General features: G+C 37.7%; 1 protein-coding gene across 6 annotated transcripts in view; it reads left to right on the top strand.

Moving 5' to 3' along the window:
* The window catches only part of TPRG1 (tumor protein p63 regulated 1), a 365,690-nt gene extending 355,428 nt beyond the window's left edge, over nt 1–10,262 (top strand). For all 6 annotated transcript variants that reach the window (XM_077991227.1, XM_077991224.1, XM_077991222.1 and 3 more), the window contains 2 exons: nt 50–203; nt 9,845–10,262. In XM_077991227.1, coding sequence (XP_077847353.1) covers nt 50–203; nt 9,845–10,039 — 349 coding nt within the window. In that variant the 3' untranslated portion in view covers nt 10,040–10,262. The remainder of the gene's footprint in view (nt 1–49; nt 204–9,844) is intronic.
* The last annotated feature ends 8,286 nt before the right edge of the window (nt 10,263–18,548 follow it).

The raw sequence follows: 18,548 nt of genomic DNA, 5'->3' as shown, positions 1-18,548 counted from the left end.
TTTTTGGAAATGGAAATGACTAATCTAATGGAAAACCCCTTTCTTGTAGGAGACAAGGAGAAGGCCTTAGGATCTACTGGGGGAGTCCAGAGGAGCAGTCCCTACTGTCCCGCTGGAACCCATGGTCTACTGAAGTTCCTTATGCTACTTTCACTGAGCACCCTATGAAATACACCAGTGAGAAATTCCTGGAAATTTGCAAGGTAGGAGGCATCTTGGGTATTACTCTTAGATTAGCTTTGTTGCTGGAGTTATGTGCTTCTAGAGACAGGTACTCCTAAACAAAACATAAAATAAAATAAAATAAAATAAAATAAAATAAAACCAGCAATTTATATAGACAAAAACAGTAATAGGTTTATAGATTTTTTTAGTAAAAAGTCAGTCTGTTTTTATATGTAAATATACATTATATTTATATATAACATGCTGCTTTCACCTTACTAATTGCATGCATTACCTACAGGGTGTATATACTTTCCCACATATAATCACATTCTAATTATTTTATTCAGGGAAGTGTGGAATAGTATAAAGCATAGTTCGATGTGGTTCAATGTGTGGTGATGCTTGATTAAGTCACTTCTCTTTCTGAGCCTTGGTAGTCTCACCTCTAAAATGAGGATAATGAGCGCTGCCTTTCCTCCCAACCTCACTGGACCATTATAAGGTTAAATAGAATGATGTGTGTATAAATACTCCATGAAGTGTAAAGTTATTCAGAATTTCTTTGTCTTTAAATTTCATCTAATCAAGCAGATTTTAGACTCATTTCTAAAGGGAACAGTTTTCTATTATTCTCTCACCTCCCCCGGGTATCTTAAGCAGTACTGAGGCATTCTAGGTAGTCAAGAAGTAAAACAGTTGGAGCTGAAAATGTAGTGAAAGATCAAACTTTGTATTTTCAATAAAACCAAATATACACATGAGTGCACTTATAGACCTAGAAATTCCTACCTTCTCTGTCCTTTTTATGTTTGCTTTTATATTATATCATTCATTTCAGAATATGACAATTCTTTATTTGCTATGAATTCAAAACTTGGCAATCTGCATCTAAAGACTTTCTGTGGTTGATGGCATATATTATGTTTCTTGCATTAAACATACCTATTCATGCAAGTGTAAATATATATGTATGTGTGTGAAAATATTTTAAATTGATAGGTCCTGGGGATTTTAAAAAGAATTTGAGGCGACATATATTTGATTACAGTCTAGATGGAGTCTTCATTCCCCCCTAATACATAGATGAAATGACCTTGAATCACATTATTCTCCCATGGAAAGTCAATGTTCCTCTCAAGAATTATGCAAATGTCCTCAGGGATTTATAATGTCCTAGTTTCCCTCAGGCTTCAAGCTGTTATTGACACTAAACCAGCTTGGCATATGAATCACGTTGCCACTCTGTGGAACACTCCTATGTCACAGTTTCTCAACCCAAGCATCAACATCAGCCCCTAGCCTGACTCTTTACCACTGAAAGCCAAAAAACCAAACAATCAATAAGAACAACCTAACACCTACTTGAAGGCAAGAATATGAGAATAGACTCATCGAGGGCTTCAGGGAGATAGAGCGGGAATTTCCATCCTGCTCTTGCCCCGAACTTCAAACGCAATGTCAGACTTCTCTGTTTCTAGAAGTTCTTATTAATAACAACACATTAATACATTGTTCCATAATCTTCAAAGTCTGTTTCAAAAATTATTATTAACAATGCAGAACACATTATGTTTCTTTTTAAAAACATCTGTTAATCCAAGTTAAAGAGCTTGATAACCTATTTTCCCAAAGACATTTTCCTGCTTTAAAGGTCATCTGGTTCCGACCATTAAAATAATATATATTTTTGAATTAATAGTAATTGTACTTTATTGTAAATCAAAATAAATACTAACTGCCTCAGTTGGTACATCCATCATTTCCTGGGCCAAGTCTTCTCTTATTCCTCATACCTGGTGCATTAGATGGTCATTCCCTGAATGCCCTTTGCGGGAAGAAGTTCAGCGTGAGGAATTAAAGAACAAGCTCTATAAACTGCAGATAAATAACACTGTCACATTCTGACGTCTGTTTGTGCTTTATCTTATTCTGCTATATATAAATACAATCAAATAATGCAAAAAGAAAGATGAAAAGTAAAATATCAAAGAGGGTATTATTTTCCAAATACCCATGAATGGAATTAGTAGACTAGAGCATTGGGTTTTGCCCCAGCCTTCCCAGTAGCAAAGGCTGAATAGGAAATTGATGTTCATGTAGCTCTTGCTGGATGGAAGTAAGAATAGCAGGTGGGACGCACGTGCACACACACATGAACGTGATAGACAGTTAGTTGGTTGGTTGACTTTTAGCCAATCAAACTACTTTGTGGATCTGTTAAGTGTATTTCCTGTAAGGTTTTTCTCCTTAAATTATTATTCCAAAGTTTTTTAATCTTTTTTTTTCCTTTAGCAATAGTCTGGCACTTTCATTTGCCAAGCCATTTCTTATTCAAAGGCCACCCAAAGTCCCAGCTCTCTAGGAAAACAAATGATTTCCATCTGGAATGTGAGAGGATGAGTGCTTTGATCCAGGTTTTTGTGTCTTAGTTTCTCTTTTGTTGTTGGTTTTTATGTCACAAAATTATTTGTGTTTAGGACATTTTCCAAGATTGGCTTTGATTAAGACCCAGTCATGTTAATGTAAAAGAATAAATAAGAAGAAAGATAATTTGGGGGATCTAGAATATTTTTATGTGAATATTTTGGCAAAAACATGAGATTTTAAAAGGGTTTAATAAACTGGTTTTTCCATCTCTCTGATGAATGAATTAGTTAAAAAGTAGAATATGGGGAAAATGCATAACTAATCAAATACCTGAAGCAATTTAATTCAGTTTAAGAAAACTATTGTCTCACGGGGAGGGAATAACGTAGAGCTGAGTTATACAATCAAAACTTTCAAATTATTTACAATCTAATGGAACAAATTATTATTTTAAAATACATGAAAATATTCAAACTTATTCTTACCCAGAGTCATTTTTTTCTACTGTATCTAGAATCTCTTTATTCAAGAGATTTTTCTAACACCAACAAAGTGCAGGTATTATGACTGTTGTTGAGGATACAAACAGAAATGAGACAAGGTTCCTGCCTTTGGGGAAGGCGGTGCTTAACAGAGGAGGCAGATAAAAATGCAAATATTTTCAAGAGTTCTAATTAACTGAAACTGAAATTTGGATCAAGCAAAAAGGAAAGGAGGTAATTAAAAGTATACAGAAGGTTCTTAGATAAAGAGTAATTTGGTTTAATTGGAGTTTAATGTTACATAGTCCCCACTATAGTTATAATGGCTTAGCTAACAGATATAAGAGCCTACACTAAGTTAGGAGCAGTAGGAAGGGAGAGAAGATGAGGAGATTTTGAGTTATTCATGAAGTAACTGATAGGATATTGAAGACAATGAAGAAGTCAAAGATGACAAGATTTCAGGATTGGGTAGATGGTGATTCCATTAATTTGATTGCAGAAAACTGGAAAAAGTAGGTCTGGGGACTCAGCTTATGACACGTTGAGTTTGAAACATGTTGCTTTTCTATAGAACTTGGCGTCAGGTTGGTTGTCAAGCAGTTAGAAATTTAGGTCTGAAGCTTAGTAGAGAAAGCTGCACTGGTGATATAGGTTTGAGATTACACAACACTGGGCCAAAGCTGAGTAGTCATGGGACTGGTGGTTCAGGAAGGTACCCAAAGAAAGAGCATTAATGGACATAATCACATTCAAATTCAAATTTACTCTATGTCTAAGTCTGTTAGCATTTATTGATTAAATTGCTGTAAAGTTTATACAATGCTATGTCAAAATATACTATTCCCATCTCACTAACTCTATACCACTTCCACATCTGGCAAATATGGTGGTCAAGTGGCCTCTTCCCAGACAGTCTTGCTTACCTCCCTGCTTCACCAAATGTTTCCAATCTGTTCATGTACATACTTTGTGTTACTCATATAAAACAATTGTGAAAATATAAAATAAAATAGTAGCTTTTTGGCACTGCTTTTAATATTATGAGACATAAAAAGTATCTAGTGTACTATTACATAATTGTACTTTATATCTATTGATTACAGTTTGAATAATATTTTCATGTAATTCAACTAATAAAACCCCTGTAAGATAAGGATAGGCGTCTTTGTTTTAAAAATGAGAACAGTTGAGCCATGTGTGGTGGTGGCCTATGCCAGTAATCCCAGTGACTCAGGAGGCTAAGGTGGGAGGATTGCTTGAGGTCAGAAGTTCAAGACCAGCCTAGGCAACATAGTAAGACCATGTCTTTAAAAAAATTTAATAAAATAAATTAACGAGACATCGTGGCAAGTACCTGTGTTCCCATTCCAGTTACCTATAATCCCAGCTCCTTGGAAGGCTAAGGCAGGAGGATTGCTTAAGCCCAGGAGTTCAAGTCTGCAGTGCAAGTCTGCAGTGAACTATGATTATACCATTGCACTCCAACCTGGATGACAGAGCAAGATTTTGTCTCTTTAAAGAAAATGAGGACACTTATTCAGAGGGAATAAGTGACTGAGGTCATATAGTAATAGTTCTATGTCATACCCAATTTCCTAATATTCAGGGAAATGGGTATAAGCCTGAAAGAAGTGTGTGTGTGTGTGTGTGTGTCTCTATGTGTGTGTGTGTGTGAGAGAGAGAGAGAGAGAGAGAAAGTGAGTGAGAGAGAAAGAGAGAGACTGTGTGTATTTTGTATTAATTGATGTGATATGGTGTAATATTATACCTCACAACCTGGCTCAATTATCCTCAATTATTTCATCTACTTTGTATTTGCAACTTGTAGCCTTATCTCTTCTTTTTTAACCATCGCTTTGCTGGGTTCCTGGAGTGAGTACTCCTGGGAGGGACTAGTACTGAACCCAGAACTGATGAATAGCAATGAACGCATTATGAGTGCTCTGTAACCATAATGATCTACAGACCAACCCTTTGTACTCTTTTGTTGTATTTCTATCCATCTTTTCAAGTGGATCATGCAAATGAACCAATGTTTTAGCAATCAAATTTAACTTTATATTCTTAGCCCTTTGTTTGCCTTTTACATCAATTCAACAAATCTTCATTGAGTACCTACCTGGCAGTGACTATTGCATGATGGGGAATGTTCTGGATTACAAAGAAGACTAAAACTGATTTTGCCCTACAGATACTTACGGCATAGTGGGAGGAGGCAGGAAAGACTTTCACAAATTATAATTTAAAGTGCTAAGATTGTAAATAGGGGGATTCACAGGGTGTTACAGGAGCCCAAAAGTGGGAACAGATAAGTCCAAAAGTTACAAGTCTGATGACATTTGATATGAAACTCAAGGTATGGGTGATTTAAACATCAAAGAAGGTGGGAAAAGACATTTTAAGTAGAGGAAGCATGTTTAAAAGCTGCAAATTACAAAGGTATACATAATGTTCTCCGATAAAGACTAATTCAGTTTAGCTAAGTTTAAAGTGCACTTGTGTGTGTGCACATATTGCATGTGTTCAGAGAGGAGGGTTGGGGGATGGGATAGGATGAGGATGGAAATTACGATGGGTAGAAACCTCTCCCGTGTAAGAAAAAAGAAGCTACTGCCTCTTCTTATTTCTCTCTACACACTTGAATTTATAGTCACAGGGTCTCTGTAAGTATAATTCCAGAAAAAATGTGCAAGGATGATATATACAGTCTGTCCAGCAGTGTGACTTCTCAAGTGATTTCAAGTACTGGGTATTGGACGGGTGTGCCCTCTATGACAGGAGACTTCCTTCCACACACAGGGAGGCTGAAACCTGTAGCCTGCAGGCTCGGAAAACCAGCTCAACTGAGGAATGTGGGCCTACAGGCATGAAACCTGGTCTCTTTACCCAGTGTAAACAGGAAGCAAGTGGTGGTTGTAATAAGGAAAACTGAGACTCTAGGCAATGAACTGTTGGCAGGCAGCACCTAAAGCAAACCTGTGGACCAGGCACTCAGCTGGTAAATAATTGGTGGAAAGTCAAGAATAATACCGCGTTCCTCCTGCCCCCACCACGCACACTGCTGTAACTGCTATACTTTATCCTAACCAACACACAACCCCTGTGTAACTGGAGTTGTTAAAATCTGACCCTCTGTATTTGGGACTGAAATAAAAGAGAGAGCCAGAGGTGGGTGCATAAAAGCTTTTAGGGAAAAGTATGTGGCTGGTGGTATTCATATCAGATGACACAGCGTTCCTGTCACATAGATTTAGTTCAGGTGCTTGAAATGCTCAAGAGCCAGCTCGGGGACTTGGCCTTTTGTCTGCCTCTCCTTCAATGCACTGCTTGTCACCCTGCTTGTCTCTCTGTAACCATCCCCTCCCCTGGCTTTGAAGGGGATCCTAGAAATGACTGGAAATGAAGTCCATCTGACTCCAGTGAAATGCCAAATCCACTGAGTATGAAATAGTGCCAACTTTTACTTTCTAGCACTTTGATTTTGAGTTCCACAGAGGATTCTCAAGAAATGAAGTTTATGATGAAGCCTGAGGAAGCATTCACTAATCCAACTGGACAAGATTTACTGATCTATGAAAAGGGATCCTGATAATCCAGAGTGTTACAATAGAATTGTTGAGATGAATTATACTTTGATTTTTAAGAGATCGTGGTTTGATAAGGATGATGAGGATGATGTCAGTGATGATTAAGCAGTTATTACTTATTGATTCCTGGCAACAAGCTTCCTTTATGGCCCTTGCAATATAACTCCAAATTTCAGGCTCATCTCATTCTGCTTTCCTAATCCTTTATATAATATATGAGCACACAAGTGCATGTGTGTGCACACCTCTATTCACAGCGTGTATACAAACCCTTTATTTCACTTAATCTTTTCAACTACCTGATAAATTTGATGCTATTAATATTCTTATTTTATGGCAAAGGAACTATAAAATTCAGCAAAGTTAATAACTTGCCTGAAGTCACACAGCTGTGTGAGTACCATCATTCCAACTTAAGACCAGCTCGGCCTGATCCTATACTTCCTTTAGCTCAGTGGTTCTCAAGACAGGGTGATTTTGCCCATGGGGGACATTTAACAATGTCCCAGTGTCCCAGTGAGATATTACTGGTTGTCACATCTGGGGTGGAAGCCTGTCTGGTATCTGGTGGGTGAAGGATAGGAAGGCTGATTAACATCCTAACATGCAGGAGACCTTCTCTCCCATAGCAAAAAATTGTCTGGCCTAAAATAGCAATAGTCCCAAGGTGAAGAAACGTTGTTTTAGCTGTACAGACAGCCACATTTGTGACTCTACTGCATAGAAAACCAGATGAGAGATTTGAGTGGAGGTATAGGTAAAGGAAAAACATAAGAGAAAAAAAGGTTGACTTTTCCCTTGAGTCTGTGGGAAGGCATTGTGGAAGATACAGGATTTAAGCCTGGTTTTGAGAGATTTGTTGGAGAGTGGGCACTATAGATCTTTTTGAATTAAATCATTGATTGACAGAGCAAAAGTTTCCTAGGCAAGTGATTTTCATTTAAAAAGAAACCTTTTGGAAATAAAATCTTACTTGGAACTCAAATATATAAAACTGATGATAAAAATAGAGCAGCTCCAATGTGATTGAAGAGACTGAAACAAGTTACCTGCTTGACTTTTGACTTTTTGTTGACATCCTCTCCTCAAACCCTCAGGTACCTGTTGTCCCAACATTATTCACAATAGCACTTCCTTTCTTTTCAAAAGAATTTAGATCTGGATGATAAATTATATGTAGTCACCCAATCTATGAGGAGATCTAGTGTTCTAAAGAACATGGTTTAAAAATTAATGAATGTAATATTGTCTCCATTTTGCAAGTGAGGAACAAGAATTCTTCCCTAAATATCAGAATTTTAAAACTAAATTTTCTAAAAATTAGAATTTTATAATCCTGCTCATAACAGCAACGTTATAAAGAGAGAACTTCAGGAGTTAAGTCAGGAGACCTGTGTCAGGCCTTGAGCCAAAGCTAAGCCATTGTATCCCCTGTGACCTGCACATACACATCCAGATGGCCAGTTCCTGACTTAACTGATGACATTCCACCACAAAAGAAGTGAAAATGGTCTGTTCCTGCCTTAACTGATGACATTACCTTGTGAAATTCCTTTTCCTGGCTCATCCTGGCTCAAAAGCTCCTCTGCTGAGCACCTTGTGACCCCCGCCCCTACCCCCCAGAGAACAACCTGTTACAGATCCCTGTAACATTTAGATCCTCAGTTTACCTACCAGATCCCCTCTACTTTGCCCACAATGCCTAGTATCTTATCCAGTAAGAATTTCCTGAATTTAATTCCTACTCTTTGTCCCATAACCTATCGCGTTTAGGCTATTAGCTTCCCTTTATGAATATCATTCTTGACTTTTGGGTCTGCGATGATTATTATGAAAAATTTACATACACGGACTTTTTATCTGATTTTTTTTCATGGTCCCAGATTCTACATCCAGTTTCCTACTGAAAGTCTCTAAGAGGATTCCTGGTAAGATAACTCAAACCACATGTCTGCAACAAAATCCTCCATCCCTGTATCTTACTATTTCCAATCTGTACCTCTCCTAGGCTTTCTCAACTCAGTAATAACATCACCATCTACCCAGTTGATCAGGCCAAAAATCTGGGTGTCATTTTTTATCCTTCTCTTCTCTTCATCCCTAAATTCAGTCACACCAACAAATTCTTTGGCTCGACCCCACTGCCCCCAAAATCCCTAATTTAACCAGTTCTGATGGTCTCCACTGCTACGCTGTCCAAGCCACCATCATATCTTGTCTGGACTCCCAAAGTGAATTCCAAACTCATCTTGCCTTCCTGCTTCCATTCTTAGCCCTAACAGCATTCTATGTTCGACTCCACACAGTAGCTAGGATTATTATTATTTTCAAAATAACATTGTGCAACATTGAACTCCTTCTTAAAATCACAGCAACCCAAAGCTCTTAATGTGGCCCTGAAGACTCTTCATGCCTAGTGCTTCAACCTCTTTCCTTTGATCCCTGGACTTCTGTCTAACAGGTCTTTTCTGTGTCCCTTGAAGAAGCTAAATTCATGCCTCCCTTACAGCTTTTGCAGGTGCTGCGTTTTCTGCTTGGAATTTCTTCTTCCCATAGCTAGCTCTTTTTCATTATGTGGGTCTCAGTTGAAGTTTTACCTTCCCAGAAAGACTTGCCCTGAATACAGTAAGTGAAGTAACTCTAACTTTCCTCACTTTTTATCCCTTTGCCACATTTTATTTTCCTTCTAGAATTTATCACCCTCCAAATTTTTATTAACATTTTTTGTCTGCAATCATGAGAATGTGAGCTCCGTGACAGCGGGTTTTTTCGCCTGTCTGTTCAACTTAAAATGTCTCTGGAACGTGTTGTAGGCGCTTCATCGATATTTCTTAAGTAATTTCAGATGCCCTTTCATATATCAGTGACAAAGAGAGTTAGTTTACAATACTAATACAGATGCAAATTATTTGTATACTAAAAAAATCTTAAATCAGCTAAAACTAACATGGTACTTGGTAGACTTACATGGATGATAAACAAACTGAAAAATCACATATTATTTCTGACATTAAGAAGCAAAATTGAGCCTGAGGAAAGTTAGTCTTAATAGAGTTAAGCACAGTTATTAACTGTATTAACTTAATAGAGATACATTTAACCATTTCTGTTTAAGAAGTAAGAATAACTGCAGCCCCAGGACAGAAGTCAACTTCTGTGAAGACTGGCTGGGGAGGTGAGTATCTCTCAACTTAATCTACAGTAACTAACTTTGTGCCTTCTTTTTTTCTTCTTCAGTTGTCTGGGTTCATGTCTAAGCTTGTTCCAGCTATCCAGAATGCCCACAAGAATTCAACTGGATCTGGAAGCAGAAAGAAACTGATGGTGTTAACCGAACCCATTTTGATTGAGACCTACACAGGGCTGATGTCATTCATTGGAAACCGCAACAAACTTGGCTATTCCCTCGCCCGTGGGAGTATAGGTTTTTGAGAGTCTTTTTGGTACCATCAGTATATCATCCAAAGATATGCCACTTGAAAATTTCATTTTGGCCCACCCTATTTTTAGACTGAACCAATTATTTTTAAGTAATACTTTATGATTTTGAATATTTAGTATTTCCGAAAATTTAAAAGCTTGATTGGATTGATTTAGACCTCATACAGAATAACCAAATTTTCTTAAAACTAGAAAATAAATTCTGCTGAGCCTATCAAGTACTGTTATCAAATGAGTGCCTGGTCATCAACTTAGGAAAGAAGACTCTTTAGGTCCTGTTGCTTAAGCTCTCTAAATGTAGGCATTTTTTTTTTTTTTTTTGAAGTCTTGGTCTTCAGCCCTCTTATCCTGATTTATTCTCTCATTGGGGGTCTCACTGTCTCTAGTATTTTAGCTACCACTTTATAAGGATGACTTCCAAATGTATATTCCCATTCCCAGTATTTATTCCAAGATTCAGTTTTGCATTTCTGTCTGCTAATCATCTAAATATCAGTGTCCCAGTGGCCTCTTACATTGAGCATCATCAAAATCCTGGATTTCTCTGTGGTATTTATATGGTCCCAGTTATCCATTCCTGAAGTCCATCAATTTTGATTTCTCTAGATTCCTTGCCAATGACATCCTATATACGATCCCATCTCTATATGGCTGCATTGTATTCCAATGCCCAAATGTCAAACGGGAAGCTCATTCTTTTATCAAAATTGTTCATCTATTCTTCCTTTCCATGCTTATAGCTGTATTATTAGATCAGGTTTTTAATTCTGCTCAACAAATTATTACCACAGCCTATTAAATGGAATCCCTACTCCAAGGCTAACTGTTTCAATCTATCCTACATTTGGTTTCTAGCTCATTTACTTTTGCCATCTTTTGTTCAAATATATTTTCTTAATAGCAGATCTTTTTCTTCTAATGAAATCTTTTGTAGAAGCAGTATATACAAAGCAGATAAAAGCAGGATCACTATGGTTGGAATGAAGATGAGAATGCCACAGGCATCTTTCTTTGTAGGCCTCAGAGGTGCTCCATATGGAATGTCCATGGATCGGTTTTGAAGACCATGTTTCCAAAAACACTGTCCTAACACTCTATTCTCATTGCTCTTTTCCCTCTTATTTCCTCTTTGTCCCTTCCCGACTTAGATCTAATTTTCAACAACCCAGGAAATTATCTCATATGTTTGCATCTCTCAAGTTTCTTTTCTTTTTTATTTCAGAATCTTATTTTATCTAAATTTATTTAGGAAAAAAAGCTTTGAATGTTGACTACATAGACATTACTACAATAAGCTTTTTGCCTTTCTCAAGACTCAAAATTGACACATCTTGGTTTATATTTAAGTAGAAAATTCCAGCCAACTTTTTTTTTTGACTTTTATGTGAAGTTGAAAAGCTTGCTTTTCAAAGAAGATTTGTCCTCTGATATATTTATAAACATCAATTTAATGCAGACATTCAACCCCAAACCTTGAATAACTCTCATTTTATTTTGTCTTTGTTTACTTCCATTAATATTTTTTTATTTCCCTCTCTTCCGCCTTTACAGCACCCACTTTTTCTTCCCCCCATGATGGCAAATATTGTTATAGTCCCCAAGGCAGGGAACTTCTATTCAGACTGTAAAAGGAAATGTTGAAATCCATAGCTGTCCTGTCAACAGTAGTGGAATGAAAAGTCGTTGGATTGTTTTGGCACTGGTTCTGAAGCAGGCATAATTGGCAAATTATTATAATACTGCTGCCCGAAAATCCCCATTTGCCTCAAGATAGTGGCATTTATTGGCAGAAGCCTCTGAAATGTCCAACACATTCTTTTGAGTTACCATTTAAGGATCAGCCTGACAATCGACTTCTCTCTGCACATTTGTCCCCTTTGTAACCTAAGCCAGACTGTTCCCAAATGACCTTCTAAAGGACACAGTGCACCATCATCAATGGAAACAGTTCAGAAAGGATGACAGGAGGGAGATGTTTCTTAGTTCTGAGAGGCAGTCTGTAACAATGGGATAAGCATTTAATGGAATCAAAGCTGTTTTGCATAAGGAGTGAACTGAGAGATGACATGAGGGTCTTTATGAATTCCCTTCATATTTTGTAAAAACTGTCATATATAGGATATCCCATTAATGGAAAAAGGGGATCTAGAAAGCAGTATTATGACCAGAGGGTGAGAAGATTTAGGAATTTGGATAGCAGTTCAATATAAGAAAGGACTTCTTACAGTTATACATTTTCAATGATGGAATGGGTTGCTTCAAACAGTGAGCCCACTATCACTTGGTATGTTCAAGGAAAGACTAGATAAAGTAGATATTGTAAGAGGAAGTGCTGTGTGATACCATTTGGAGAAATGATTGACATAATCTTTTAAGGCCAGTGACCCTATCATTTTCCAAATAATTGTTGCTAGTACTTAGTTAATTAGACCCATTTTTTCCTTAGGAAAGAGTTGGATCAATCATGGGAGACCCTGAAAAATATCCTTAACTTTCCTAAGGTTTAATGTCTTCTTCTGCAAAATGGAGACAATTATATTACTTTTGCTTATTTCATGAGGATTCAATGAAATGAGGTTAAATTCTTTTATTAAACAGAAAGTTTTGAGTATTTGCCTAGACAGTGATGTGACTTTTGCAGGAGAAGGTGGGAAAACATCTAAGGGAACTAAATTTCCTCCAAAAATTGTTTCTTCATTACCATGGACCTACTGATCATAGTTTTCTCATTTTGCACTTGGTGTCCTTACGTGGGCTCTTTGTCTTTAAGCTCAACAGGGAGCCACAACCCAGGGGACCTATATGTACACTTGGAGTTTTTATCAGATTATCATTTGAACTTACCACTACAGTTTAGCAAATGCCATCATGAGTTTGATTGATGATAGGAGTAGACACAAGATATGTTAAGTATAGTACAAAGCATTTAATAACCAAAATGTCATGGTTGGAGGTCTTCATTATTTGATCTTTATCTCATTCAGGAATTTCCACTAGAAAAATCTCTGATAAGCTTTATTTCAGAAACTGCTTGAACAACTCCATTGACAAATGTCTCACTGTCTTCTGATATATCGTAGGCAGTTCTGAGGGTGAGAAAGTTCAAAGGAGATAGATATTTTAACAAAACAGGAGGAGTTTTAAACAATCACCAGGACTCACTCCTTGGTGGTCAATTTGGCCTCTTTGGAGGCCTGACCTTTGGTCATCTTACGGTCATCTAAGGCAGAAAAGAGAAGCTCACTTATAAGTTGGCTACTTTTGAATCATTTGCCTTGAGGTCCATTTTTTATTGAGTCTTTGTTGAAACATCCTGAGGAAGCCAATTTATAGAGTTCTGGTGATAAGAAGGCAGAAAAACCATGTAAATTCAGTGCTTTTATTTCACAGAAGGTGAAGCAAAGGCCTAGAAACTAAAAAGACATTTCTGAAAAAGAAGATGGTGATTTTTTGGAAATACTGAGATTAGATTAGACTATATCTTCCAATTTCTATCCCTAGCCCACTGTTCTTTCCAATATAATATCTGTATTCCCTGGGAAAGACTTGACATCTGAATTGATGTGTCATAGTTGTGGAGATAATTTTGAAGGGAGAAAACAATAGGGCACAGCCGTTTGGGAGGAATTTCCAGAAATTGCCATCATTTTCTTAAAGGCTAAGGACACTCACAGAGCTCTCTGGTTTCCTATCTGATAAAAAAAAAAAAAGCCCAAACAAAGCTGCGGAAGCTGGCAGAGCCAGCAGATATTTTGTAAGGCAGCTTCACCTCTGCTGGCATTTTCTGGGGCAGGAGAGGGGGAGGGCAAAAGTATTAAATTTAGGCTTAAAAGCTCCTAAGAAATTCTTTATACACAAGAGACCAAGTTGGAGAAAAGAAGATGACTTGTGCCAAGGGGAAGAAAGAGAGAGACTAATGCCTGTGGTTTTCAAAGGTTAACAACAACATAAAAAAGCCAAGGTATTTGCACAGGGATGAATGCTCATTGGCTCTTGGCCAACAATTATACAAGGGCTTGTGCCCACATCCTGTAGCTGTGGTTTAGGGACGCTGCTCATGAGTGACTTCTTATGCTTAGTGGCAGGAAACTTTAGTCACTGATGTGTAAACTCACCTTTGGTCTGCACCTCCCACAACGTGCTCCGAAAGCAGTTAGGGGACTAGGCCTCTTGATTTCCTTGTAGATACCAGTTTCCCAGAAGCTAAGGAAAAACTCTGTTTGAGGCCTTGGAGTTACTGAGAGTTGACCAATACTTGCCTTATTCTACCTGATTTTGGCAACTGCTTAGGATAATTCTGTATCCACAAAAAGGAATTATGATATCCCCTGCTAAACGCTCTCTTTAGCCTCAAAGCCCAAAACCAAAAAAAGAGAGCCGTATTTCATTGCAGGCCTGCAGCCAATGTGAAATATGAGGAATAAAGTTATGAGACTGCTTCTCAACCTAGATCTCGTATCTCGTGTGCTATTTTACACTCAATTTTAAGAAGTTCTTAGTAAACATCTCAGTCCCCTTTTCAGTGACACCAAATGGAATTTGCAAGCCCAGTTTAATTAACTCCTATGTTTTTACGGTAGATATGACAGATCATGATATATTATGGATGCGTTGAGATCAACTTTTCTGAACCACCAACTTGTCTGTCGTGTCCTGCCCACAGTGCTTACCCCATGCATCTCAGAAATTCCTTTTCCTTTCTTTAATATTCTCTGCTCACTCTTCATGGAATCCGAGATTAGAAAGGATCTTAAAGGTCATGTAGTTTAGCCTCCTTTGGTTGAGGTAGCAGGAATGCCCTCAACCAAAACATGCACAGCAGATGGAAAATCAGCTTCTGTGTGAACATTCCAAGAGCCCAGAACTCCTTGCTTTCTAAAGCAGTTAATTCCTCCACTGAGCAACAGCAAGTAGAAAGTTTTTCTGGACATTGCACCCAAACCTCTCTCCTTAGAAATTTATGGATTTGGTGCTAGATCTTCCTTTGAAGGAATCCCAAATAAATTAATTTTCTAGTTCACATATTCACACTTCAAATAAAGGCAGGTGCTCCCCTAAAAGGTGGTCGTTTTATTTTTGCATTATTTTGTATTTAGAGACAAAACTCCAGTGACCACAATCATTTTTAAATATGATGCATTATCCAGAGTCCTTATCGAGCTTGTCTCTTGCTTGTAGACTATTCTGTTTGGTTAACACTTCTTTTAAAATATTATATTCAACACTTGTCTTGGCAGTTCATGTATAGATTAATCAGTGCAAATTAGAATAGAGTTGTTCTTTATTTGCCACTATACTGTTATTAATAAAATCCAGGTTTCTTCTATCACGCTGTTTGTTCACATGAAATGTATGAATAACTTCATACTATAATAGAATATATAACTATTTTCCTGATTGGGTAAATTCATTGAAGGCACAAATGAGACCACTTTAGCATAGATTACTTTTACTGAAATTGTGTTAGTTCTGAGTAATTACTGTTTTCTTTTCTAACTTTTTAATTTATTTTCTAAATTATTTGCTTGACACTTTATCCTATAAATTTTGCCTAAGTCACTGTTAAACTTACTCCTGTCTAGCATCTGGCAACCACCATTGTTTTTAAATGAGTTTTTTTCTCTCTTCAGTCTAGAGGACAAGGTGGGCATGATTATTGTGATGGACAGCAGAGTCAAAGCAGTAAACAGATGTTTTGATCCACAGAGTTCTCTGGAATTAGTTAGTTGATCATGGTGTCCCTAGAACAAAAATAGATGGACAGCCTACTTAAGTCTTATTTAACCTGTGGAAACAGAAGTGATTTGAAGTCTGACTTGAATCAGCAGCTGCCACTCCAGGATACCATCATCCTGACTGAATTCAGGGATCCCAATTAAATGGCAGCAGTTTCCACTGTCATGCTTGCCCACAGAGAATGGCCACCATGCAACTATTCAAGAATGGTAGAATTTCCCTCAGAAATGTATTTCTGGCTTTGGGGTTGAAAGCATCTTTGGAACTTCTTAGGGGACATAGAGGCTAAGTGAAAAGATTGTACATAATAAAACCGCATTCACATCCCAAGCTCCCCAAACCTTTAGATGCCTTCCTCTGGCATTTCAAGTTCCTTAATGTATACTTTCTTTAGGTCGATGGTTTAGTTAACAAAGCAAACTATTAGAGCCAGCCACTGTTAGTGTCTCAAATACATTGGATCAAGAATCTTGGCCTGGTCTACTCTAATCAATAAATTCTTCATGTTCCAACATTATGCTTCTGATCTGATAACCTTGGAATCAGTGCCCATACATGTTCTCCCTCTATAGATATAAGTTGGCAAAACCTTACAATTATTTTAGAATTTATTTTACTGTCTCATGAATCACACTTGTTCACTTACTTTTTAGGAGTCATATCTGTTTATAGGTTTAGAAACAATGCAGAATGAGAATGAATTATCATACATTTAATCAGATGCTGACTCCAACTACAGCTATTGATCTAGATGTAGTTTTGTTGCTTGAGCCAAACAATACATTCCTTGGCACCTGGTATGCAGTTATTGATCTGGAATTTCTTTTTCTTTTTCTTTTCTTTTCTAATCTATTATTAAGATTATGAAAAGCAGTTTGCTTTCAGCTAGTAGAGCCAGCAATATACTCAGGGTTATTATATCAACCTTCTCACCTTATGTCATATTCTAGTCAACAGGGATCTTGATCACGTCCCTGTTCTACCAGACATCATGCTGGTCCATTTCATTGATGATATCATGTTGATTAAACCAGGAAAGCAGGAAGTAGTAACTGTTCTAACACGTATATAAAACATATGCATGAAAACGTATCACCTCAAAATTCTTTTCTTTGTCACCAAAAAGTCACATCAGTAACCTTTGTAAAGGATCAGTGGTCTGGGGCATGTCAATATATGCATCCTAAGGTAAATGGTAAATTTCTGCCCCATGTGACTAAATTTCTTAGTTAACCCCTCAATACTTAATGGGGTTCTTTAGATGTGAAGGTAACATATGCCTCATTTGGGTCTGCTACTTGAATACATTGACCAAGTAATCCAAAAAGTTGCCAGTTGTGAGTGGGGCACCGAATAAGAGAAGAATCTGAAACAGGTCCAGGCTACCATGGAATCTGCCTTACCACTTGGGCTGTATACCCCAGCAGATCTAAAGGGGCTCAAAGTATCTGTGGCAGATATAGACGATGGATGGATCCTTTGTTCAGTCCCTGTAGGTGAATCACTGCTGGTAGACCTCGGAATTTTAAGCACAGATATGCCATCCTCCCAGAATTTTTTTTTTTTTTTTTTTTGAGAAACAGCTGTTGGCTTGTGACTGAGCTTCATTAGAAACTTAAGACTCTTTGGGAGGCTGAGGCAGGTGGATCACCTGAGGTCAGGAGTTTGAGACCAGTCTGGACAACATGGCCAAACCCCATCTCTACTAAAAATACAAAAATTGTCTGGGCATGGTGGTGGGCATCTGTAATCCCAGCTACTAGGAAGGTTGAGACAAGATAATTGCTTGAATCTGGGAGGCAGAGGTTGTGGTGAACCTAGATCGCACCACTGTACTCCAACCTGGATGACAGAGCAAGACTTTGTATCAAAAAAAAAAAAAAAAGAAAAAGAAAGCAAGAAACTTAATACTTGGCCATTTGGCCATACGCTGTCAAGTTGCCATGCAGCCTAAGAATGTTCTAGGTGTTGTCTGACCCATCAAACCATAAAGCTGGGCATGCACAATGGCATTATATTATATTAGAGATGATATATACAAGATAAGGCTTAAGTAGGTCCTGAAGGCACAAATAAGTTGCATGAGCAAGTGTCCCAGAAGACCATAATGCCTGTTCCTACTAAATTTTCTTCTCACTTTTTTTCTATTTCTTTTTTTTCTCTTTATTTCTTCTGAAAAACAAATGGAATACATGTGCAGAATGTGCAGGTTTGTTAAATAGGTATGCGTGTGCCATGATGGTGTGCTGCACCTATTGACCCCTCCTGTAAGTTCCCTCCCCTCACCCCTCACCCCGCAACAGGCCATGATGTGTGTTGTTCCCCTCTCTGTGTCCATGTGTTCTCAATGTTCAACTCCCACTATGAGTGAGAACATGTGGTATTTGGTTTTCTGTTCCTGTGTTAGTTAGATGAGGATGATGGTTTTGAGCTTCATCCATGTTCTTGCAAAGGACATGATCTCATTCCTTTTTATGGCTGCATAGTATTCCATGGTGTATATGTACCACATTTCCTTCACACGGTCTATCATTGATGGGCATTTGGGTTGGTTCCATGTCTTTGCTATTGTAAATAGTGCTGCAATAAACATACATGTGAGTGTTGTGAGTTATTGTTAAGCTGATTCTTCTCCCGCCTAATTCACACCTATGGCTTTCTGGGAAGCTCCTTGTGACCAATGGACTGAGGAAAACAAAATGAACTTGATTTAGAGATACTTCTGCTATATCACCTGAAAATGAACAACTACAGTATTGTACTC

Source organism: Macaca mulatta, chromosome 2 (assembly GCF_049350105.2).
Source record: "Macaca mulatta isolate MMU2019108-1 chromosome 2, T2T-MMU8v2.0, whole genome shotgun sequence".
In the NCBI taxonomy this organism is placed as follows: domain Eukaryota; kingdom Metazoa; phylum Chordata; class Mammalia; order Primates; family Cercopithecidae; genus Macaca; species Macaca mulatta.
This window is presented reverse-complemented; position numbering and strand designations above follow the sequence as displayed.